This window comes from Peromyscus leucopus, chromosome 12 (genome assembly GCF_004664715.2).
Source record: "Peromyscus leucopus breed LL Stock chromosome 12, UCI_PerLeu_2.1, whole genome shotgun sequence".
NCBI lineage: Eukaryota > Metazoa > Chordata > Mammalia > Rodentia > Cricetidae > Peromyscus > Peromyscus leucopus.
Window position 1 is genome coordinate 51947589 of NC_051073.1, and position 24212 is coordinate 51971800.

At 44.8% G+C, this 24212-nt stretch overlaps 1 protein-coding gene across 4 annotated transcripts in view; it reads left to right on the forward strand.

Moving 5' to 3' along the window:
- Positions 1 to 24212, forward strand: part of Sidt1 (SID1 transmembrane family member 1) — a 96600-nt gene that overhangs the window by 56804 nt on the left and 15584 nt on the right. For all 4 annotated transcript variants that reach the window (XM_037209745.1, XM_037209746.1, XM_037209747.1 and 1 more), the window contains exons 10-19: positions 6472 to 6515; positions 12747 to 12818; positions 14568 to 14713; positions 15423 to 15496; positions 16690 to 16756; positions 19309 to 19382; positions 20355 to 20478; positions 20686 to 20803; positions 21538 to 21674; positions 23036 to 23144. In XM_037209745.1, coding sequence (XP_037065640.1) covers positions 6472 to 6515; positions 12747 to 12818; positions 14568 to 14713; positions 15423 to 15496; positions 16690 to 16756; positions 19309 to 19382; positions 20355 to 20478; positions 20686 to 20803; positions 21538 to 21674; positions 23036 to 23144 — 965 coding nt within the window. The remainder of the gene's footprint in view (positions 1 to 6471; positions 6516 to 12746; positions 12819 to 14567; positions 14714 to 15422; positions 15497 to 16689; positions 16757 to 19308; positions 19383 to 20354; positions 20479 to 20685; positions 20804 to 21537; positions 21675 to 23035; positions 23145 to 24212) is intronic.

Consider the following 24212-nt stretch of genomic DNA (forward strand, 5'->3'; position numbering starts at 1 on the left):
ATTTAAGACCAGCCGGGGCAACTTAGGGAGACCCCGCCTTAAAACAATAAATAAGCTGTGGGCCAGGATATAACTCAGGGGCACAGTGCTTGCCTAGCATGCATGAAGCCCTAGGTTCAATGCCCAGCAACACACTAAATAAATATATGTGCAAGTGTAAATTTATGGAATTTGATATTTTCTTCACTCTATAGAAGTGTGGAGGGTAAAAATCTATAGCAACTTCAAATGACTTTCAAATGGCACAGAAAAGTTAATATACATATAGATGAGTACATGCTGGAAATTAATATACATGTAGATGTTGTTGGTTGGTTTTGCTCTTTTGGGGGACCTGCCATCCAGCTCCCAAATATATCACACACAATGGCTTATTCTTAATTATAAATGCCCAGCCTTAGCTTGGCTTATTTCTTGCCCACTTTCCTTAAATTATCCTGTCTATCTTTTGCCTCTGGGCTTTTACCTTTCTCTTACTTCTGTATATCTTACTTTCACTCTTACTCCGTGGCTGGCTGGCCCCTCCCCTTGTTCTCTTGCTCCTTCTATTTATTCTCTCTGCCTGCCAGCCCTGCCTATACTTTCTCAGCCCAGCTCTTTTTTAGACCAATCAGGTGTTTTAGATAGGCACAGCAATACAGCTTCACGGAGTTAAACAAATGCAACATAAAAGAATGCAACACAACTTTGCATCATTAAACAAATGTCCCAGGGCATACAAAAATGGAATGCATCTTAAAATAATAGTCTACAACCTGTAGATGACCACATGCTATAAATTAACATATGTGCAGATGAGTACACGCTATACATTTGGGAAAGGAGAGCTGAGACAGAGCTAAAGCCGGGTTTTTTGTAGACATTAGGGAGGCAAGAGGAATTCCATGTCAGTTTGGGCTACTGCATGAGATCCTTTCTAGAGAGAAAGAGAGAGAGGGAGAGAGAGAGAGAGAGAGAGAGAGAGAGAGAGAGAGAGAGAGAGAGAGAGAGAGGGAGAGAGAGAGAGAGAGAAGAAGAAGAAGAAGGAGGAGGAGGAGGAGGAGGAGGGAGGGAGGGAGGGAGGGAGGGAGGGAGGGAGGGAGGGAGGGAGAGAGAGGAGAGGGAGAGAGATGGAGGGGGAAATGCCAACAAGTGAATCAAGGTAAAGGATGTATTGACAGATATTCTATTTTCTCTACTCATCCTTGAAACATCCCTGTAAATTTGAAATTATTTTAAAATACAAAGTTAAAGGCAGAGCTGGACAAGGTGGTGCCTACTTGTGACCCCAGTGCTCAGCACTCAGGAATTGGAGGTAGGAGGATCAGGAGTTCAAAGTCATTTGTCCTTGTGTGGCTCCAGTGCGGCTCCAGTGTGGCTCCAGTGTGGCTCCAGTATGGCTCCAGTGTGGCTCCAGTGTGGCTCCAGTGTGGCTCCATAGTGTGTTTGAGGCTAAATGAGATCCTGACTTTAAAAAAAAAAGAAAAGTATTAAAAACAAAAGCTTAGGAAAGTATATACATGAAGGGCACCAGTTTACTCTAAAAGTTTCTGTTTCTAATGTGTTAAATATAACTGTATATCTGCTATGTGCCTGACAGTGTGCTGAGCCCTTGGGGGGTTATCTCACCCAATGCCCCAGCCACTGTTACTGGGATACTGTGATTGTTACTATGTGGAGGGTTAAGGAAATCGAGGCACAGAGGGGGTGAGCAATTTGATCAAGGATTCGCAGCCAGTAACTGAAGGACTTAGGATTTGAACTCAGGCAGCTGGGCTCTAGAGACTGAAGTCCTCAACAAGCTTGATCCAAGTGGGTCTTGAGTGGTAGAGGCATGTGACACATGGCTGTTCTGAGCCAATGAAGTGTGACCACCAGCCTACACCTCAGCCATGCTTGTACAGGACCCAAAACGTTCCTGTTTTGCTTCAGACGGCTCCAGGGTCACAGGAAAGAGCCCACATTCTGCCTCTTAGCAAGATGTCTTTCTTACGTTTTAGGTTGAGAAACCAGAATCCTTTCTCTTCAGGCAGCTGACACCAACACCCAAACAGATGAAAACTGAGCTAATGGCTCACTCTTAGTCACCATCTCTGAAGCTGTCGCTCAGTGGCTGAAGCGAGCAGAGTCTTTGAAAGTTGTGCTCAGATGCTGTTGAAAGTTCACAGCAGACGACTTCGCTCCAGTCAAATGCACAAGCATAGACTCTTTCCAAATATAGACACACTGAAATAGAAACCTAGAGACATAGACCCATTTGGCATTCTAAATAGGGGACTAGACCGAGGGAAAATGCTAATAGGAGAACTTTCCCTCTGTTGAACTGAGTGAAACAAAGTTTTCCACTCAGCTATGGGAAGTTCTCTCAACCTAATGCCATTTGCTCGGTGAGTCCTTATATTGTAAGATGAACACATGAGGGATTTATAGCCCACCCTATGAGTTCGTAAGGAACACTTGGAAGGGCCATGGCCCCAGGTCTTAGGGATGCTAAGAACTTTCCCAAGTGTCTTCCTGATGTCCTATCATACAAATACCATTTCCTTCTCACTTCCACCTCCCATCTCATGAATTTATTCATCCCCCTACAAGGGATGTGCAGGCTTGGAGTCAAGCACTGAGTATGTGTTCTCTTGTTTTCATCAACCACCTAACACTCTCTAAGTCCAACCACCCGGTTCTGGGTACTTATCCTTCTCATTGATTCTTTCACCCGCTGCCACGCTGTCACTTTAAAAAATGACCATATACAGAAAACAGCAACCTCAGAAGATGGTGAGTTAGCCAATAGTTCTGTTTTGATTAATATCTCCAAATGGTGCATTTAGGAAAAAAAAAAAATGGCTTCGTTGAGAAAAGAAATCATAAAGCATCAATTCACTTCTTACTGGTGTACAATCCAGAGACTTTTAGTATTACCACAGCTGCACTCTTAAATCTCAGCTGGATGTTGTCACAAAATATGACCTGCTGGCAGGTCCAAGAAACTGTCAATCCTAGAACGGCCTCAATAGCACTTGGTCTCTGTACTCCAGCAGGCCAGCCTGGGATTGTGGGATCTCAGGGAGAGGAGATGGGTGTGAGCCTCAGAAGAGTTCCCCCTTATGGGATTGAATGAGTCATGAGGCTAGCCCAGTTTCCAGACTAATTGTCCAGGTGTGCCCATCTCGGTCAATCCAGCATAGTTCCCATCTTTTAAATTTGCTAACTAGATACTTCCTACCACACCTTAGGTGTGGAAATTACTTAACTCCTCTCATGAAAAACTGTAGCAGTTCTAGAAGCTAATTCAAGCACGGGTAAAGCTCATTACTCCAAATATATTAAATTACATATATCATATATAATATAATGTTTATTATATATAGTCTAGATGGTCACCTGCCCATCAGCACCACCAAATTTGATCAGAAAGACCTTCCCCACAGCATCCTTCTGGGTGGAATAGTCAGGCTGATCCCTATCAAATACCATCTTGTTTTTTTTTTTTTTTTTAAACAAAAGTTAACAAATTTATCCTAAAATACATATGAAGATGCAAGGGACACGTAATAGCCAAGATCTTTTCATTTATACATACATTATTTTCTGTATCTACTCAAGTCTGGGAACCACAAGAGAAAGAAGATACAGGGTATCTGTCATTCTGAGAGTAGCTTAATTCACTTATATGATTATCTCCAATTGCATCCATTTTCCTCTGAATGACATAACTTCATTCTTCAGCTTGTTTTCTTGATGACTTCCATTCTGACTATGATCAGATGAATACTCATTGTGTTTTGGTTTGGATTTCTCTCATGACTACTAAGGTTGAATTTTTTTTTTTTTTTTTTTTTTAGTTCATTGGCCGTTTGTATCTCCACTCCAGAGACCTTCCTGTTCATTTAATTGGCCCATTTATTGATCAGGCTGATTGGTTCTTTTCTTAATTCTTTTTTTAAATTCTTTTTTATTTCAGATACTAACCCTCCATCCGTTATATAGCTGGCCAAGATTTATCCCATTCTGTAGACAGCCTCTTTACTTAATTAACTGCTTCCTTTGCTATACAGAGAGAATAGAAAAAAACCTTGAATAAAAAGAACAAAATTTAGAGGACTTGACACTTCTTGATATCAAAACATATTCCAAAGCCTTGATAATCAAGACTCTACAGCTGATAGAGTGAGAAAGAGGAGGGAGGGCAAGAATAAACTCTTCTGAAAAAAATGTTTATGCTTACTTTGTGTATGCATGTACATACACACACATACATACAGACACACACACATATACACACACGCCTGAGCACAGGCCACACATGTGGAGGTCGACCAGAGGATAACTTGTGGGAGTTAGGGAGATGTTTCTCTCTTTCCACCACATGGCTTCCAGTGGACCCAAGCCAAGTTGCCGGGTTTAGCAGCAACTTCCGCCACCCATTGAGCTATCCTGCCAGCTCTCTGTGAATTAACTCTTAGTGGTCGGTTTCCTGTAAAACCGTGCAGTAGAGAAAAGGTGTTTTTCTTTCGAAAGTGTGGTGCTATTAAAACTAGATGTCATATAAAGAAAGAAATAGTGATGTGGGCTCCTACTTCATATCATATACAGATATTAACTCAATCTTGGATCAAAAACCTAAGTGGGAAAGCTAGAACCATAGAACTCTCTAAAGAGAAAATATGGTGTAAATTGTGGTCTTGGATTAGGTAATTCTTTCTTAGTCATCTAAAGGACAAACAAGAGACAGAGAAAAAAATATGTTATATAAATTGAACTTTATAAACAAATGAGACACTTTATGTTTCAACAATCACATCAATAAAGTAATACCATTGTCCACAATATTTTGATAAAATATTAGCAAATCATTTATCTAGTAAGGGTCTAGTATCTAGATAATACAAAAACTCTTACAGCTCAGTAATAAAAAGAGATTATTTAAAACGAGTTAAAGGGCTGAAGAGATAGCTCGGAGGTTAAGAGAGCTTCCAGCTCCTCCAGAGGACCCAAGTTTGGTCCCCAGCACCAGTTTATTCAGGGGCCTCACAACCACCTGTAACTCCAGCTTCGGGGGACCCGGTGCCCTCTTCTGGCTTCCATGGGCATTGCACTCACGTGCACATAACTGTGCTCAGACAAACACACATACACATAAATTTCAAAAATTTAAATAATTAAAAAATGGGTAAAAGATTTAAACAGACACGTCAAGGAAGATGTATGGATGCCCAACAAGCATGTGAACAGATGTTCATCATTAACTCTTAGAGAAATGCAAATCTAAGCTGCAACAAAATGTCAGACTCTCAAGGTTAGGCATAATAAAATGTTTTAAATAGAAAATGAGAATTGGCAGGGCTGTAGAAAAATGGGAGTCCTCAGACTTGGCTAGTGGGAATGTGAAACAGTGCTTGCTCTATAGTCCTTGTGGAAAACAGTTTGGGAGAGTAAAACACAGGGTGCCCTCAGGCCTCCCCTTCTAGTTATAAACCCAAGAGAAGTGAAGATATATCTATAGGAAAAAAACATGAATGCCGGGCGGTGATGGCGCACACCTTTAACCCCAGCACTCGGGAGGTAGATCCAGGCTGATCTCTGTGAGTTTGAGGCCAACCTGGTCTACAGAGGGAGGTCCAGGACAGGTATCAAAACTATAGAGAAACCTTGTCTTAAAAAAAGCCACCCCTCTCCCCCCAAAAAAAGAAAAGAAAAAGAAAGAAAGAAAAAAAAAACATGAACACAAGTGGTCATAGCAGTGTTATTTTAATACATGGCAAACAGAAGCAATAGGAAGTTTTCATCAAAGGAAAATAAATGAGATGTAGTATACACACACACACACACACACACACACACACACACACACACATATATACATTGGAATATACACATATAATATTGGAATATTACTCAATGTTACAGTATGGATTAACCTTGAAAATAGGCTGTATCAAGGAAGCCAGTCAAAAAAGTCCACATGCACAATGATTTCATTTATATAAATTTTCCAGAAGAGGTAAAGTTACAAGGACAGAAAGTATATGAGCAAGGGCTGGGAGAAGGGGAAAACGGAGAGTAATCTCCAACAGACACAGCTTCTCTGGAGGGGGCCATGAAAATGTTCTAAAATTGTCATGGGGACAGTTGCACAAGTATTTGAATATATTAAAACGCGCTGGGTTGGGTGCTTTAAAAAACACATGCTATGATCTTACGTTTACATCTGAAAACAAATGAAGGCTAGCAAATAATGTACCTGCCCGAGAATGGAATTACTGGGTCCTATGATCACTCTGTGTTTGGCTCTCTGAGGAACTGGCAAATCGTCACCCAAAGTGGCTATCCCGTTTTAAACTCCCGCCAGTGGTTTCTCCAAAGGGCCGTTTTAAAGCGATCCCAGAAGACAAATTTTCAACAGAGTGTGTAGGAAGCTAGTGCAAAATGCTGACTCTTAAGAGACTATGGACATGTGCTTATGTATGTATTTGTACTTATGCTTGCTTGCAGGTTTCAGAGGAAATCCATTGACGGAAGCTTTGGTTCCAGTGATGGTAAGGGAAATCCTTGGCTAATTCCTGATCCCAGATGATGCTGCACGGTGCAGCCACATCCTTTGAGTACCCTTTGTCTCTCTTCTTTCTTCCCCCTTGATTCTTTGCCCGGAGTCCTCCCATCCACAAATTTTCTACAGATGACAGGCTAGTGAGAAACGGTTTTATGGTTGGTAACTATTGAGACATGGAGCCCACACAGACTCTGTACCTGGAATGCCCTTCAGTTATTCATAGAGCACTTGCCAACCATTCATCTTTTCCAGAAGCTGTCTCCACACAGGGATGGAACCGCTCACACCCGTCCCTTTCCCTAAGCTGACTTGGGGGTAGCAGTGAGTGTTATGATACTCTAATGCAGGAGGTCCTGGCAGGTAGAGCCAAGGTGCCCCATGGCGGGTGAGAGACAAGATGCCATGCAGACAGCGCTCAGCGAAGTTTTATTTGATGGGGGTGGGGGGGAGAAGGGAGAGAGAGAAGGAGGGAAAGAGAGAGATAGAGACAGAAGAGCGAGGTGTCGAGAGGCACGCACCTCGCACCTCGTGGGAGGAAAGCAGGAGAGGAAGAAGGGGCGGAGTTTTCCCTTAATAGACTTTTACGTCGTCGGGGCATAGGATGACGCCAAGGGGCGGGATCAGAATACTAACAGTGAAAAAGTGTTATGTCAACTCTCATGCAATATACTTTTCCTTTGGAGATTAAGAAAACTTTGTGCATTTATGGGTTTAAGCATCTAGAAAATCAGAATATTTGAGACTAGAAGCACAATTTAAAAAATGTAATAATTGAAGAACCCAGCATAATTAAATATCCGACCCATTCCTCAGCTCTGAGAATTCCCACAAAGGATTTTAATTGTCTGATATTTTTATTAAAACTTAAAATTTCAAATGTGCTCAGTTTGACAAAGCCCAGATCACCATAAGCTCTGAGACTGTTTGGGAAGGAGTGGAAATTGAAAGTGGCAGATGGGACGGACTTCATTTGAAGTCAGGTGTAGCCAATATTTAGTTCTGTGCTTTCTACAAGACAGAATCCTAGAAAGATACCAACTGACTGCTACCTCCACCCAGCAGGATTTTCTCCCTTTGCTGGAAGGCTTTTTGGTGTTTACATTTGTCTTCCTTGAGAAACAGCTAGACTGTTTTTCCAGCCTCTTCCCGCCGCGGGCGCTTTGTTTTTAATAAACATTCAATTTCCAATATAAAAGATTGAAAAAACACCTGCTCTTGGAGCTTTAAAAGGCCAGGCTCCGCTTTCGCTGTTGTTTATAAAATGTTTCACTAAGTTTGCTTGGGGCTCATCTTTTCTACCCTGCTCCCCAGGTTTTGCTAATAACAAATATAATAATAAATGTAAAGTACGTAATATAAATTAAGCCCTTTAGAACTTGGGCCTAGATCCAGTAGGTTCAATTTCATTAAATGCCCTCTGCATGGAAGGTCTGTTGTTTCTTTTGATGTATATATAATGTAATTTTGTGATTACTATAATCACTAAAGGAATTCCATGTCAAGAAGGGTCGCTTAAGCATCAAAACATACATCAGTGGGGCTCAGGCCTGAACCAGACCATTGCTGAAAATCAGGTACATTGAAAATAGCTAGGAGCCCCCTTCAGATGACAGACAAAAATGAGTGAGCAAAGAGAGTGAAGGTGTACTCATCTTATTCATGTGGATCCACATAGCAATGGCAATCAGTGCAGAATACACTTTGGACCCACTTTTATACCAGTGGACCCCTCATTGCCTGCAAATCGAGGGAGGGTAACTTCCAGGGTCAATGATGGAGTGCGGTACTCTGGTCTGTTTCTCCGCCAGCCCCTGCACTCTCTACTCGGAGGGATGTTGAGGGAGATACATTAAGGCTCACATCCTCATGAGGCAAGGTCAGAAGATGCCACCAATTGCTTCTCATGTTCTCTCCGTGTAGAGTGTATCATATCCTTATTGTTAGATAAGTCACTATATAGAGATAGTTTTGTGGCTGGGTGTGTAGCTCAGTAGGCAGAACGCCACTCTAGCTTGCTCCAAACCCTGGGTTAGATCCCCAGCACCACATAAACTGAGTTGGTGCATGCCTATAATCCTAGCACTTAGGAGGTGGAGGCAGGGGGATCAGAAGTCTTCTAGATCATCCTCTGGAGTCCATAGTAAGTTCAAGACCAGCCTGGGATACCTGAGACCCTATATCAAAACAAGTGGGGACATCAAGTAAATGCACTTTTAGAATTATTAAAAAGTCCTCTCTATCTCTCAGGCCATAGTTTTTCTCAACATCAACATTATTAACATTAGAAGATTCATAATTCTTTGTTGTTTGGGATACAGTGGTGGATTAAAGTATACTTCCTCCTCGAGACAAGTACAACTGTCTTGGCCAGACATGGCCAGATATCTTCTTGGGGTAAAACTGGAAAATCACCAATTTACATACACCAGCTGGGCACAGGTTGAGGACGCCTGAAGAAAGCAGGTGTTTTCTTCCCTTCAGGAAGTAGAAAACAGGTATGCTTGCCACAACGGGCTTTGAAATAGGGAGGAGATACTGAGCCTTTGTGCACAGAGAAGCCCCAGGCAGAGCTGGCAATACCTCCAGTGTCCCATGACCTTGAGGGAGCCAAGACCTAACTGGCCAAAACTAGAGCAGACGAGGGGCAAGCTCCAGCCAGCCAGGGGAGGACCGGCTGAAGGGGTGACCTTCAGGCTTACGGAGCTGTGCTACCAGGAGACACTCACAGGAGGGACCTTGGGGGCGGGGGGGGGGGGGTAGGGGAATGAGGCTATAGAAATGTCTTTCTCTCCCATCAGCAAAGTGTCTGTGAGAAGTAGAAAGTCAATGGAACTCAAAGCAACAGGAAACACTCCGAGGGCTGGGCTCAGATCAAGAGCTAGAAGCAGGTTCTCAAAGCGGGAGCAATCCCTCGAGACTTGACACGTTGTACTGTCCACTCATTGGGAAGCGGGACCCGTTGCTTACGTGTGGTCATTATTTTGCTGTGTGTGTGTGTCACACATGCACATATATCAATACGTTATGCCTCTTAAATATATATAAACAAAAAATTAATTTTGCACAAAGACATTTCAGCAGATAGCACAACGAGTCGCTCTCTACCCGTTGCCTGCCTGGCTGGGGAAGCCGCTTGATCTCTCAACATCTCTATTTTATCATCTTTAAAATGGCGGAAATAAGAGCTCCCATCTCTTAAGGCTGTTAGAAAGTCCAGAGTGCCTGACACAATGCATTCTCTTCAGTCTGAAGGAGGGGCAGCCTCCGCCCCGGCAATGGGAGCATCAGGAACGGCGGTGGCTCTGGTAATGGCGGAGCTTGTAGTCAGCAGGCCAGGGGCAGTGGCCAGACTCTGTGTTCTCATGAAGCCAGAACTGGCCCGAATCGAAAGGAGACAGACATGCGTTCACACAGCAGTCTCTGTGCTCCAATTTGATTCTTAACATTCAAGAGTCTGAAGCCAGGCTGGGAATATAGCTCAGTGATAGAGTGTTTATCTGTCACATGCAAGGCCCTAGATTTGATCCCCAGCACACACCCATATACCCCCTACACCCCCACATACAATGTGTCTAAAGATAATCGTTTCTCAGCTTTGAACTTGGATGGAAAGCATGCATGATGTTGACGTCATGCTGTGTCCTTAAGGGTTAGCCCAAGCAAGTCAGAGGTCTGAGCTCTCTAAATAATAAATATATCAAGCCCAGAAACAATGCCAGGGAGAGACTCCATCCTGCAGGCCCGGGGAACACCCTCGCCTGCCAAGAACATTTCATTAGCTCCAAGTCTCGCTGACTAGTTGAGGCGGCCCTTAGCTCATTCACCAAAGGGGAAAAGGGAAATGAGTCTCTTAGACCATCAGGTTTGACTCGTCTGGAAATCTTGAATTTGGCACTTAGTTATTCTCCCCAGTGGAGGAAATCAATGGGGACACAAAGAGTTTCAAAATAAAAACATGGAATGGAGCCTGGAGAGCTGGCCTCAAAAACTATGACTTTTTGAGAGTTAGTTCATCAATGGAACAAAGTCTGAAAGTAGGATGAAGAAAGCTGACTGTGACTAGGAAGTGTTCGGAGCTGTTGCATTTTTTTTTTTTTAATGTATGTGGTATACTGTAGCTTTTAGGTAACAACAAAGAACATTTTCAGAAAAATCACTGAAATGTATTGAGAGCACAGGTGTTTCCGAATATTAGTTATGTTCGCTGAATGCGCTTCCCGATCGCATCATAAGACGCTGTTGAGTTACCTGGGGATGTAGTTGAGTGCTAGAGAAATTGCATGAACCATGAAAGGCTCTGGATTCAGTTCCCAAAGTCCTATTGAAATGGAAGAGGAAAGGAGGGAAGGAGAGAGAGAGAGAGAGAGAGAGAGAGAGAGAGAGAGAGAGAGAGAAAGAGAGAGAGAGAATGAATCACTCTAGGACCTTTTGTCAGTCATGTGACCGGCAAGCTCACCTCTCAAAAAGAGGAATTGCTCCAGATTCCCACTGAAAGACCCCCAGGGGAGATCTTCCTTCAGGAGAGACCCCAAACCCAAGGAACACACTGAAACCACAGATCAGATGCAAACAGCAAGAGGGTTTATTTTGATACACAGGTACCTGGGGCGAAGTCTCTCGGAGGACTTGTGCGCCTTCCTAGGGCAAGGGGGACTTTTTATGGGATCCCAGGGGCAGAGGCGCGGTTACAGAAGCGAGAAGCATAGTTACAGGGTCCCTATTGGTTGTTTCAAAGAAGGCCAGGGTGAACTTGGGGTCGTATTCTTAATTCTCAGAAATTTGATGTGTGGCTGACTTGGCCTTGCCCAGGGTATGGTGGGTGTTTTTCCAGCCCAGCTGCTTATTTCTCAAGGCCAGGGGGCCAGCCATAAAATATCCTGATTTGACTCAACTGTTTTTCTCCCAAGGCCGCCGACCACAGTTATCTCTCTCCCAAGGCCAGATGGCTGGCTATAGTTATGTCTCTCTCAAGGCCAGATGGCTGGCTACAGCTGTGAACTCCTGTTTTTCTGATTCCTTCAGAATGGCGTTTCTTAGGCTAAGTTATTGGGACGGGGGGGGGGGGGCATTTCATCAGCCCAACGCCCCATGTCCTCATAATGGAGTGGGGGTCTTTCACCACCAGCCCTTCAGTATCTAAATCCTTGGCAAAGTTCAGAGAGCAGGGAAGGAATGAATGTAGCTTTGGGTTCCCTCTATGAGTTTGGCTCCGGCAGACACTGCGACAAGAGATCAGAGACACTGCCTGGATGCCTGCCAATTTGCAGCCTCTGCTCCCCATCTATTTTCCTAACTCTCAGCAATGGATTAACCATAAGGAATAACCCCTTTTCTGGTAGTCACATAGGAGGCTGAAGGTATTTTCCTGTTGTGAGTGGTGGGGTGACTCCAGAGACACCCCTGGACTCTCAGAGAAAGGGGGCCGCTCTCTTTGTTACTAGGAGTCCTGGGCCACACTGAGAATGTTTGAGTCTGCTTTAATCTATCAGCAACCCATTAGCAACAGATGTACCTGATCTACCCCCTTAATAGCCCTCAAAATACGTCAGGCTTTCTTCCATGTTTTCAATGGCTGTGTTCATCACGTATGGCTTTAGTGAGTGTAGTAATGGCCTTCTTACCCATAGTTAGGATGCTTCTAAATGATACAGCAAATCAACCCCAAACTACGGTGGCTTAATAACAGACCATTAGTTCTGCTGTGACTCCTGCGTGGAGACACTCGCCACAGTGATTCTAGACCCACGCTCTCTCACTCCTAGAACGTTGCTGTACTGCCAAGTTAACTACTTTGTGTAGGGTCAAACGGTAAATATATCAGATATTTGGAGACATATGGTCTAAGTTGCAACTACCCAAGTATGTCACTGTAGCAGAAAGCAGCCATTTCTGTACCCAAATGAGGGGGGGGGGGCTACATTTGGATCCTACTTTGTTCTTGAGTATTGAAATTTCAATTTTGTATAGATTTTACATGCCCTGAATGATACTTCTTTTGAATTTTCTCTGCAAATAAAGAAATTTAAAAACAGGTCTTCATTTATGAACCACACAGAAAGAGGTGGCAGGGTAGGTTTGTCCCTGAGACCCACCGTGATGACTCCTGTATTCAAGTGGAAAGAAAATCAGATTTAAAGGTTTCTGCTGAGTGCTTCGGCTACTTCAGCCGCCTGAGAGTAAAGCATCTCTCTCCTTTTTGTTTTGTCTCTTGCTGCAGGCTCTGGAAATATGGCTGTGTCGCACCCCATCACTGCCAGTACACCTGAAGGGAGTAACTACGGAGCAATAGGTACCTCCTGCGATGGGTCCTCTGGTCGAACTCTGTCTCTGCTCTGCGGAGATTAGTATAGAGGGCTCTGCAGCCACTAATCATTATGAGCACGTCCCAGCTGCCCAGGGACGCCGTCCTTGCATGTACAGTACGAACTGGCTGGATATTCTGGAAAGTTCCTTCCAGCGCTCTCTATGGGTCTATGGTTCTGTTTCTTGGATCAGCTGGCTACACTTGAGCAGAACCCACTACAGTGGTTGCCATCAATTTCCAAGGCTCCCTTGGGACTTAAAATTTTTTTTATTACACCTTTATTTATTTGTCTTGTTGGGGGGGGGGAATGTGCCATTATGCCTATTGGGGAATCACAGGACAACTTGCTGTAGTTGGTTATGTTCATGTACCGTGTGGGTCCTAGAGGCTGAACCCACATCAGTGACGGCAAGCACCTTTTACACACTGGGCCCTCTCACCAGCTCCTTAGCTCCTTACACTTTATTTATTTACTTATTGATTGATTGATAGTGTGTGTGTGTGTGTGTGTGTGTGTGTGTGTGTGTGTGTGTGTGTGTGTTTGTGTGTCGTATGCGTGCACATGAGTGGAGGTCAGAGGACACTTCTAACTCAGTTCTCTCCTGCTACTCCGTGGGATCTGGGGATCAAACTCAGGCCATCAAGCCTGCACACACGGTCCTCTACCCTCGCTGCTACCTGGTCAGCTCCCTGAGGAGCTGAGTTTAGGGCTTGAAAGACATATCCCAGCCAGCCACTGTCAAGTGACCAGTTCCTTCCTCCCCAGGTATCAGGGAAGTAGGCATTAGAAGTCTGAGACAGGGCTGCGGTTGAACATGGCTGTAGCCGAACTGAGTTCCCAATGAGCCTGCTCAGTGCCACCGGTGATTCACTGGGCAAGCCTAGAAGTCATTAAAGCCTCCTGGAAGGAACCAGACCCGCCCCCATACCTATCTTACAGGGCAGGAGTGCAGGGCCTGCCCCTGCCATGTTGCTTGTGGGCCTGTGAATGGTGCACTTTAAACAGTTCCATAGAGGGCCTGCAGTCCTGCTCTGTTAGACTATAACTTTGAGCATGTGGGCTCAGTGCAGCCTACTTATTTTTAGTTCTGTTAGAACAGGGTTTTTGGGTTTTTTTTTAAACCATCTGAACAGAAGAAATAAAGCGGAAGGTAGGCTCGGCTCATGCGCTCACGCTGCACACAAATCCCATCTGCTCTAGAACATTCATGAGAACAGAAGAATCCTTCCCAAGAATGCTGTTTTCATTATGTAATGATGGGAATGGCATGTGGGGGGTTTCTCTGAATAAATAGTCTGCGAGAAATGTACAGCAGTTGGATATGCATGTGTTTACCCACATGCATGGTAGAAGCCATAAATAACCCGGCACGTGCGTGCTTCTACATCTGTGTTCGTATCTTAAAATATGAAACATGAAACGCAAGCGCAAATGTTATTTTTGCATCCAGATACATACAGAGCAGATGCTAGTTTATTCTTTATAGTCAGCCCTAGAAACAGACAATCAAATAATATATATATATATATATATATATATATATATTATATATATATATATATATAAAAGCAAGTCCATTTGAGAAGGCAGCAGAGGAGCATGTCTTGTTGGCAAAGAGTTAATTTGGTCTAACACAGTATTTTCTAGAATGAGTAAGCACTGTGCTTTTTGCAGAGGCATGACCTCCACAGACTGTGCCTGGCTTTTCAAGGCAGATGAGTTCTCTGTTTCAGATGAGTCGAGTTCCAGTCCTGGAAGACAGATGTCTCCCTCGGATGGTGGGCAGCCATGCCACTCAGACACGGACAGCTCTGTGGAGGAGAGTGACTTCGACACCATGCCAGATATTGAAAGTGACAAAAACGTCATCCGGACCAAGGTACCAATGTTCCCTGACCGTGGTGTTTGAAATGTTTGGTAGTAAAATAAACTTCACCAGTGCCTCAATTTCCTTAATTTTTTTTTCCTTTGAAGGTTTTAGTTGGAACCTAGCTAGAGCCCGAGACAATAGCTTCTTCACCAGTTGAAACAGAACAGGGTATTACACAGTCCCAGCACCCGAAGTGTTTGTGACTAGGGAAGGATAAAGGGATCCAGCCAGATGGAAATTGAGATTTGCCTCAGGGCTACTCTGGAAACCATCCTCATTTCTGTGCATATCACCTTTGAGATCGAAGCCCATTTCTCTCCGGCATATGTTTAATACATTGCATTTTATCTACCAAGAGATAGGGGTGTACATCACACAGTTTCAACTGTGTGCAATTCGGGAACGACAGAGAGCAGGTCTGAACGCTGAGTAGGCAGTGCTTGAGACATGTGAAATATTCAGTACTCCTGATAGGCAGGATTCCTGCATCAGCAAGATCCTCCTTGTGCCACGGAGAATGGTGGTGTTTTCATTGCAGTATCTGGAGAAAAGTAAAATTAAAGGAAATGTCTTTGATGAATAACTTTAATCTGCAGTAGGGACGAAACTGAACTTTCTAATGTTCTCCCTTGTGTACAAGAAAAGCCAAGCTGTGCTGTGGATATCGCTCTCCAGCAACAAAGCTGGGCTCTGCATTCTCTTCCTATTGGTGTCCTAGATGTTCCTGTACCTCTCAGATCTGTCCAGGAAGGACCGGAGAATTGTCAGCAAAAAGTATAAGATTTATTTTTGGTAAGTAGGTGACTAGTAGGTTCATGGTTTCCTTAAAAGTACTGAACTACTTAAATCCATTTGTTTTTATGTACGTGTGTAATGAAGTGCTGGAGATCAAACCCAGGCTCACATATGACTGGGAAGGCAAGTCCTCGACCACTAAGCTACATTCTCAGTCCCTAAATTCTTTACATTTACATTTTTCTTTGTAAAAGCTACTACCCCTTATATCACATGGAGTTAGTGTTTAATAAGGCATGCCATGGATGATGATGATGCCTCCAACTTGTAACAAAAAAGACGTGTAATGTGGCCATTCTCGTGGGCATGTCCTTCCACCTAGTCAAGAGGCTGAGCTGCCTAGCAGGGGCCTCCCTCTGCTCAGAAAGCTCTGGATTAACTGTGATCCTCTTGTGACATCCACCCCCGCCCCATACCTCCATTTTTATTTTCTGAAGAATCCTCCTACTTCTGGATGCAGACATTAGAAAGAAGCCAGGGGGCGGGCAAACGGAATTTTGTAGCTGAGCTCTCATTTTTGAATTAAGTGTTATCTGAGAGCCTCCACGGGTTACTCCTCGCTTGTTACCTGCACTCTAATCACATTTAATCTAACAGTGCACTAAAGGGGTAATGTGGTTCCATAGAAGTACGTTCTATTCTGTTTTACAAATGGCTGTACAAAGAGGAAGAAAGGAGGAGGAGGAGAAGGAGGACTTCAACTCATGGAGTACCAATGGTTAGCTTTAAATACATAATTTCAGGTCATGCATGATGGCATCGTCTGTGACCACAGCTCTTGAAATCACCACAGGTTCAAGACCAGCTTTGTCACATAGCAAGGTCTAGGCCAGTCAAAGCTACATAGCAGGACTCTGTCTCCAGTCAATTAAATAAACGAATGATTTGATGATTTCAGTTAACAGTGCAAGGATGCAAGGATTCTTTGCTATAACCATACCAGTCAGTAGTAACCCAGGTAAGTTTCGTTTACTTTCCCCTCTGTCCGCTTTGGTCCAAATCCTGTCTACCAAGTGTTCAAATGCACAGGAGAGGAGAGGCAAACGTCAGAATCAAGTGCCACACCATCATTTCCTAGTTGCTTTTGCAAGCTTGGTGTGGAGTTGCGAGGTGGAAGCATTCTTTTTTTAAAAGCTGACCAGAGTCCACGGTCATTTTGGGGTCACCATGTATGGTTCATTCTGTCGCAGGAACATCATCACCATCGCCGTGTTTTATGCCCTGCCTGTGATGCAGCTCGTTATCACCTACCAGACAGTAAGTGTTGCCATGACACCCACCCAGACGCCCAAGTGTCCATCCATAGGGAAAGCCATCACTCTGGCTTACAGGGAACAGTTTAGCTTGGGAGCAGGTCAAAAACTATTTTTTTTTAAAAGATTCATTTTTTTTTTAAATTTCCTGAATCTTGAGTGTATGTGTGTGTGTGTGTGTGAGAGAGAGAGAGAGAGAGAGAGAGAGAGAGAGAGAGAGAGAGAGAGAGAAAAGCAGAGACAGAGACAGAAACAGAGAGACACACACAGAGAGAGAGAGAGAGAGAGAGAGAGAGAGAGAGAGAGAGAGAGAGAGAGAGAGAAAGAGACAGAGACAGAGACAGAGAGACAGAGCGAGAGTAGTGCCTGAAGAGGCTACAAGCATTGAATCTCCCGGAACTGAAGTTGCAGACAGTTTTGTGTTTCCTGCCGTGGTGCTGGGCACTGAACTCAAGTCCGGGTTGGAAGAACAGTGTCTGCTTGTCACCACTAGGCCATCTCAGCCTCTTCCGTTCCAAGAACTATATTTTTTGGTTAATTGTTTTTTTGAGACAGGGTCTATTTTGTAGCCCTGGCTGTCCTGGAACTGGATATATAGACCCAGGCTGGCCTCGAACTCACAGAGATCTACCTGCCTCTGCCTCCCAAGTGCTGAGATTAAAGGTGTGTGCCACCAGCCTCCAAGAGATTTTTTTTTAAAAAAAATAATTTCCCATTTCAATTCCAATTAGGCTTCTCCATGAACTACCTCATCTCTGGGACCTTTTCCATTTACTTCCCAATTGTTTCATCACAAAAGAACCTGGCACCTTATATTGTCTACTTTACCAACATAAAAATCAATCATTCAGGGCTGGAGAGATGGCTCAGAGGTTAAGAGCACTGGCTGCTCTTCCAGAGGTTCTGAGTTCAATTCCCAGCACCCACGTGGTGGCTCACAACCATCTGTAATGAGATCTGGTGCCCTCTTCTGGCCATGCAAACAGAACACTGTATACATAATAAATAAATAAATCTTAAAAAAAAAAAAAAAAAAAAAAAAAAGAAAGAAAGAAAGAAACCAAAAAAAAAAAAATCAATCATTCGGCCATAATGTCTATCAATGGCACCTGTCATTTATCATCATTATGAGACATAAGAAGGCCCATTTAGAATGATAGGACATTTTGTGCACTGTCCCTCAATTTTTGTTATGCATTAAAATCGCATGGGGAACTTTTAAGAATCACAGGGTCCAAGGTAGAACCCGACACCAAGTAGATCAGAGTGTGTGGTCATCGGGAAACAGTGAATGGAGTAAATAAAGTTCTAGACCAACAGACAAGGACTGTAGTGGGAAGAGTGTTTGCCTAGAATGCATGAAACTCGGTGTTCAGCCCCAGCCCCTCATAAACAGATGTCACATGTCTGTAATCCCAGCAATAAGGACCAAGAGGCCAGAGGATCAGAAGTTCAATGTCATCTCAGGTAGTGAGTTCAAGGCCAGCCTGGGCAATGTGAAACTGCCTCAAAAAGCAAAACAAAATAAAATCTCCAGACTTAACAAAAAAAAAAGTCAGAAGTCTAATTTAGCCTGTACCTGTTCGCTGGAGATAGTCTGTAAAATGAGAAAAAGCTTCATAAGGGCTGGAGAGATGGCCCCAAAGCTAAGAGCACTTGTTGCTCTTGCAGAGGACCTGGGTTCCCAGTGCCCACGTGGCCTCTCACAACCATCTGTAATTCCAGGTCCAGGGCAATCTTCTGACCTCCATAGATGTCAGGCACACAGGTGGTACAAAGACACACACACAAGCAAAGCTTTCATACACATAAAATAAATCTTTTTCAAGTAGTTTAAAAGCAGTTTCATGGAACTAACAAAGTATTACACCAACAACAAAAAAATTAAAAATCAGATGAAAAAAATCACACTGAAATAGCTTGATAACGCCCACTGTTCCTTCACAGAAACCCTGGATCCGAGTCACCAGAGTCGGAATGTAATTGGGATCCATATTTCTAAGTATAAATTATTCTAGAAATTATGAGACGTAAGAAGGCCCATTTAGAATGATAGGACATTTTGTGCACTGTCCCTCAATTTTTGCTATGCATTAAAATCACATGGGGAACTTTTAAGAATCGCAGGGTCCAAGGTAGAACCCGACACCAAGTAGATCAGGGCCTCAGGATGCAGAACCATGCATAAGCATTGTTTAAATCCTCTATGATTTCTCTGTATAGCCAAGTTAGTGATGTGAAATATTCAGTCCATCCATACTCCTTACATAATAAAGACAAAGTCCCTATGAAGTTTGAGCGCCACTGTTTATAATCTCAACATTCTCTACTTACATGGGACCCAGTCAGAACCTGCAGCTTGCTATGGTTTAGGTAGGTTCTTGATGGACAAGGGGATAGATAAGGAAAACCAGATACTCCCTCACTGGCTGCGGTGGGGCCCTCAGAGGATGGGGCATCTCCCTTCCCTCGGAGCCCCTTCTGTTCTTTGTGACTTTGGGCAGACTCAGAGGATGGAGAAAACCACATTCCCTCTTCTCCCACTTGATTTTATAGGTGGTAAATGTCACCGGCAACCAGGACATCTGTTACTACAACTTCCTCTGTGCCCACCCCTTGGGCGTCCTGAGGTAAATAAACCCAGCCCCCTGGAGCCTCGTGAAGCATTCAAGGTTCTTCCTGTTTCCCTTGACTTAAGGTTTTGAAACCATGGAAAACAACCGCGGGAAACTACCCTAGTCAGGGCAAAGAGGAATTAAAGCCAGATGTAAGAGACCAGGTATGCTTCTCTCCTGGGCAATATCCCTAAGAGCAGCCTGCTGAGGCCTGGCCTGTGAGGTTTCTAAAAATCCGATTCCCTAGCTATGGGCGGCACATGCCTGTGAACACGAGTTCGTGGCCAGCTCTCATTTGATCTGTTAAATGACCTCATGAGGTAGGCAGTGTTAGTACCACCATTCTAGATGAAGATGCTGAAGCTTAGACAGGTAAGGATTTTCTGGATTTGGTTCCCTTAGTTCTTAGTGATGTCAGAATCCGTCCACAACCCCGGCTGTTCTAAAGCCCCCAGAACTTGGTGAAAGAAAACGTCTTCCAGAGAGGTAGGAACTCAACTTCCCTCTACAGAGCAGAACCAGCCGTGGTTCCCTGAAATAAAGCCACCGTCTGTGACGTGTCTGTGCTTTCCCTGAAATCCACAGTTGGAGAGCTGTGGAATATTGATTGACACACTGTGGGTCTGCTGATGAGAGTCATGGGTGGAGCTTAAATGCTTGTCTGTCTCTGGACCAGCCCTCTCTCAGGACTCATACTTTGCCAGTGCAAGGACAAGCGATGATCAAGTGGATGTTAGGGGTGGTGAGCAGGCATCCTAAGAAGAAATAGCTCTGTTAAGTCAAGTGAGCGTCTTCAAATCAAGGAGTTAGATTAAGGAGGATGTCTGGGGATTGTCCAACCCTGAAGGCCCAGAGAAAGTTTAATAGTGAAAGGCACCAAATGCTGCATTCCCCAGCTCGTTTTTTTTTTTTTTTTTTTTTTTTGCATCCATTCTTTGAGTCCCCGGGATGGCTTTCACACTTACCATTTCTCACTCATCTCTATAGTGCCTTCAATAACATTCTCAGTAACCTGGGCCACGTGCTCCTGGGCTTCCTCTTTCTGCTGATAGTGTTGCGCCGGGACCTTCTCCATCGAAGAGCCCTGGAAGCTAAAGACATCTTTGCTATGGTGAGGAGGAAGCGGGACAGGCCAAAGGCATGAACTGGGACGGACCGTGATTTCACGTAGCCCTGCAAAGGGGAGGGATGGCTGGCTTGATGCTGTGCTGATAAACTGTATGTAGGCCCACTTGAGGCCACCGCTCGGGATTCTGGATTCTGAGCAGGTCTCCGACTAGTGTCTTTCTATTAACAGGCCTTTCTCCTTTTTTTTCAGGAGTATGGGATTCCCAAACACTTCGGTCTCTTCTATGCTATGGGCATTGCGCTGATGATGGAAGGCGTGCTCAGTGCTTGTTACCACGTCTGCCCTAACTACTCCAACTTCCAGTTCGGTAATTAGAACGTATATCAGTGACTTAGGTTTGAGTTACAGGAGCCCTTCCAAAGGCATTTGGGGTGAGCGGAAATAATCTGAGTGAACCTTGCCACTGGGCAAGATTTCAGTATGTTATCTCTCTCTCTCTCTCTCTCTCTCTCTCTCTCTCTCTCTCTCTCTCTCTCTCTGTCACCACCATTTAGTCTAGAAAACACTCTATACTGAATGCTGATGCCATGATGAGACACAGTGTCAGGGGCCAACCTAAGCGTCACTGCCCTTCAGACTACCCTCCACGTAACTTACCTAGTTGGGGAGTTAGCCTGCTCTGGGGTGAACGTAGTGGAAAACTCCATTTGGAGTTAACTAAATGATAAGGCCACCACACTGACTGCTCACTGTCTGGAAGGCAGAGGAAGGAAGGACTTTGTGGCTGGCTTACCTGAGGGCTCTGACCCTATCTTCCCCGAGTGTCCCTTTGTATGTCCCTGGCCTGTGTGTTGGTTTTCTCCCAAGGGTCACTTCTCTCATGATGGCGAAAACATATCCATAGCCGATCCTGGTTTCAAGTCGCCTTCTCCAGGTTCAGAACAGGTTCAAGGTAGCCGGTAAGGACTGTTAGGTTAGAGACCTCTCTCTACACATCAGCAGATTTTCCACTGAAGCCAGGGTGGGGCAGTCAGGAGCTGAAGATAGAGCCCGGAGTGTCATTGCCCGTCACCCACTGAACTTCTTGACTTGGGTCCTCAGATACTTCCTTCATGTACATGATTGCGGGCCTCTGCATGCTGAAGCTCTACCAGACCCGCCACCCAGACATCAATGCCAGCGCCTACTCGGCCTACGCCTCCTTCGCTGTGGTCATCACACTTACCGTCCTTGGAGTGGTGGGTCCCTCTCCGCCTGCTTCAGTCTGCCTCTGGAAAAGTGTCCCCTCCCTTTGAGCGGGGGGGGGGGGGGATGTTGCTTGTTTGTGTCTCTTTGTTGGGCTTTGGGTACATGGACCTGGGTCTGTTCATGGCACTCGGGCTGGGTTACAAGCTGATGGTTTCTAAACATGTAATAATCACCTGGAAAGCGAGCTGAGGGTGGTTCTTAGACTAAACTGGAGCCCGAGTCATGTCAAAACTGGAATAGGTACACCTAAGCTGCCTGGAGGAGCCAGCCCGAGAGAGAAACCATTCCGAAGTGTGCATGGGCAGCAGTTGCTGGCTGCCTTCAGTCCTTTGGAGAGCATGCACCCCGGCTCTAGACCAGCTGCCCTCCACGGTTGCTCTGTTACCATTCCATCTCTTCCTGCCTTCATTTGGCTAGATAGCCTTTTCTTTTCTGTCCACTGTACAGAAAGATTGAGGTCAGAAAACAAAATGCATGTAGGGCTAGGTGGCTTTGTAAAACATTTCCATTTATTCTTGGACCTGTATATAACACATCTCAATGGACCTGTACATAACGCATCTCAAATGCATCTACCCCCAATTCCCTCCTCCCACCCCCTCAAGCCATCCCCAACCCCCAGCACATTCCCCTCCCAGCCTTCATGTCTTCTTCATTTTTTATGTTTTTAGTAAGCCAATGAGTCGAATTAGTGCTGTGTTCTGTGTGCATGGGTGTAAGGCCATCCACCTGAGTATGAACACTCTACCCACAGCCACACACCACATCCCCAAAAGGACTCTCCCTTCTCCGGCAGCTAGCAACCGCCAATAACTCCTCAGCTAGGGGTGGGGCCTCGTGAACCCCTCCCCATGCTCCCTGGAGTGTTGATTGGCCTGATCTCATGCAGGTCTTGTGCAGGCAGCCACAGCTTCCGTGAGTTCATGACAACTGCCGTGGCATGTCCAGAAGACATCCGTCACCATCCTTCAGCTCCTGTATCCTTGCCCCCCCCCCCACATTGTTCCACAAGGCTTATGGCTGGTTGATAGAATGTCCCATTTAGGCCGAATGCCCACAGGTCTCGGTGTGTTGACTAGTTATGAGTCTCTGCATTAGCTGCAGCCAGCTGCAAAAAAAAAAAAAAAAAAAAAAGGAGAAGTTTTTCTGGCCACAGTTGAGAACAGTGCTCATCTGTGGGTATAAGCATAAATATTCAGAAGGTGATTTGACAACATGTCCTTTAGAAAGAGCTAGTTTTTGTTTGCTTGTCTGTTTGTTTTTTGCTACTACAAGCCTCAGCAAGAGACAGGGATTTACAGAGTTCTCTGGGGAAACCCCGGATCACGCTCACCCCCATCTTTATCCCTAGGTGTTTGGAAAAAATGATGTGTGGTTCTGGGTCATCTTCTCTGCAATCCATATTCTTGCTTCTCTGGCCCTCAGCACCCAGATCTACTACATGGGCCGATTCAAGATAGGTGAGTAAACACGGGCACTAACTTCCCCAGGGGAAGCAAGCGCAGGGTCCTCACTCGCCCTCCATGACAGTGCTCCTAATTATCATGAGCATGGGCTCTGAACTCCCTGCCAAGTTTGGTTGTCTCTTAGAACGTCTCCCTCCTTATAGGATCTCAATAAACCATCATCCCTATTTCGGTTTTCAGCTGAGAGATGTAGCTTCTCATGCCGCAGAGCTGAGGCACACCTCTACCTGCGGGCTGCAAAGACTTTACAAATTACCAAAATTTCAAAGATGTTAGGTCAGGTAACAAGTCCCAGGATGGCCAGGGCGACATAGAGAGACACTGTCTCAAAAATACAAAAGGGGAGCCTTTAGGGGAGCCGTGTGCTTGTTGCACCATGAGCCCTACATCGAGGAACCTTTGCCCACCTGCAGCATTCAAAGGGAGCGTTTCTCTAGTGCTAAGTGGTTGTCCAGAGTGAACCATACCCTGCTTCCAGAGAGGAGGACTGAGACTTTTGAGACCAGCTTTCCTCCTGCACTGCTTCCGGCAGTGTGGACTGGCTGCCGTATGGAAAATAGCTTGTCACCTCCTGACGGTCGTCATACACTGGAGGAGGTTCCAGATGTGTTAGAGTATTTTTTTAAGTGATTTTAGCATATAGGAAGTCCTACTCAAGGTCTCATTTGTGTATTTCAAGATAAATCATTATGTTGTAAACGTAGACCCGCCGCTAATATTGGCAGAGCCCAGGGAAAGAATGCAAGTAAAAACCCCACAAACAAACCTTGTGAAAATTTCCAGTTATAAAGCAGACTAAAGGATACTAAAAATAAAAAGAAGAAAGGAGTGAGGGGTGGAGAATGGAGGGGGGAGGGAGGGAGCGGGGAGAGGGGTGAGCTAGGAGTAGAGCCCAGTGGTAAAGCATGTCCTTAGAATGTACAAGAGCCTGAATTTGATCCCTGGCAAAGGAAAGAAAAAAAGGGAGGGAGGGAGGGAGGGGAAAAAGACAGGGTCCTGAAGGGTAATGGCCCTCAGTTCCAGAGAACAAAGGGAATTTCTTGCTCTTACAGGTTTGGGGGA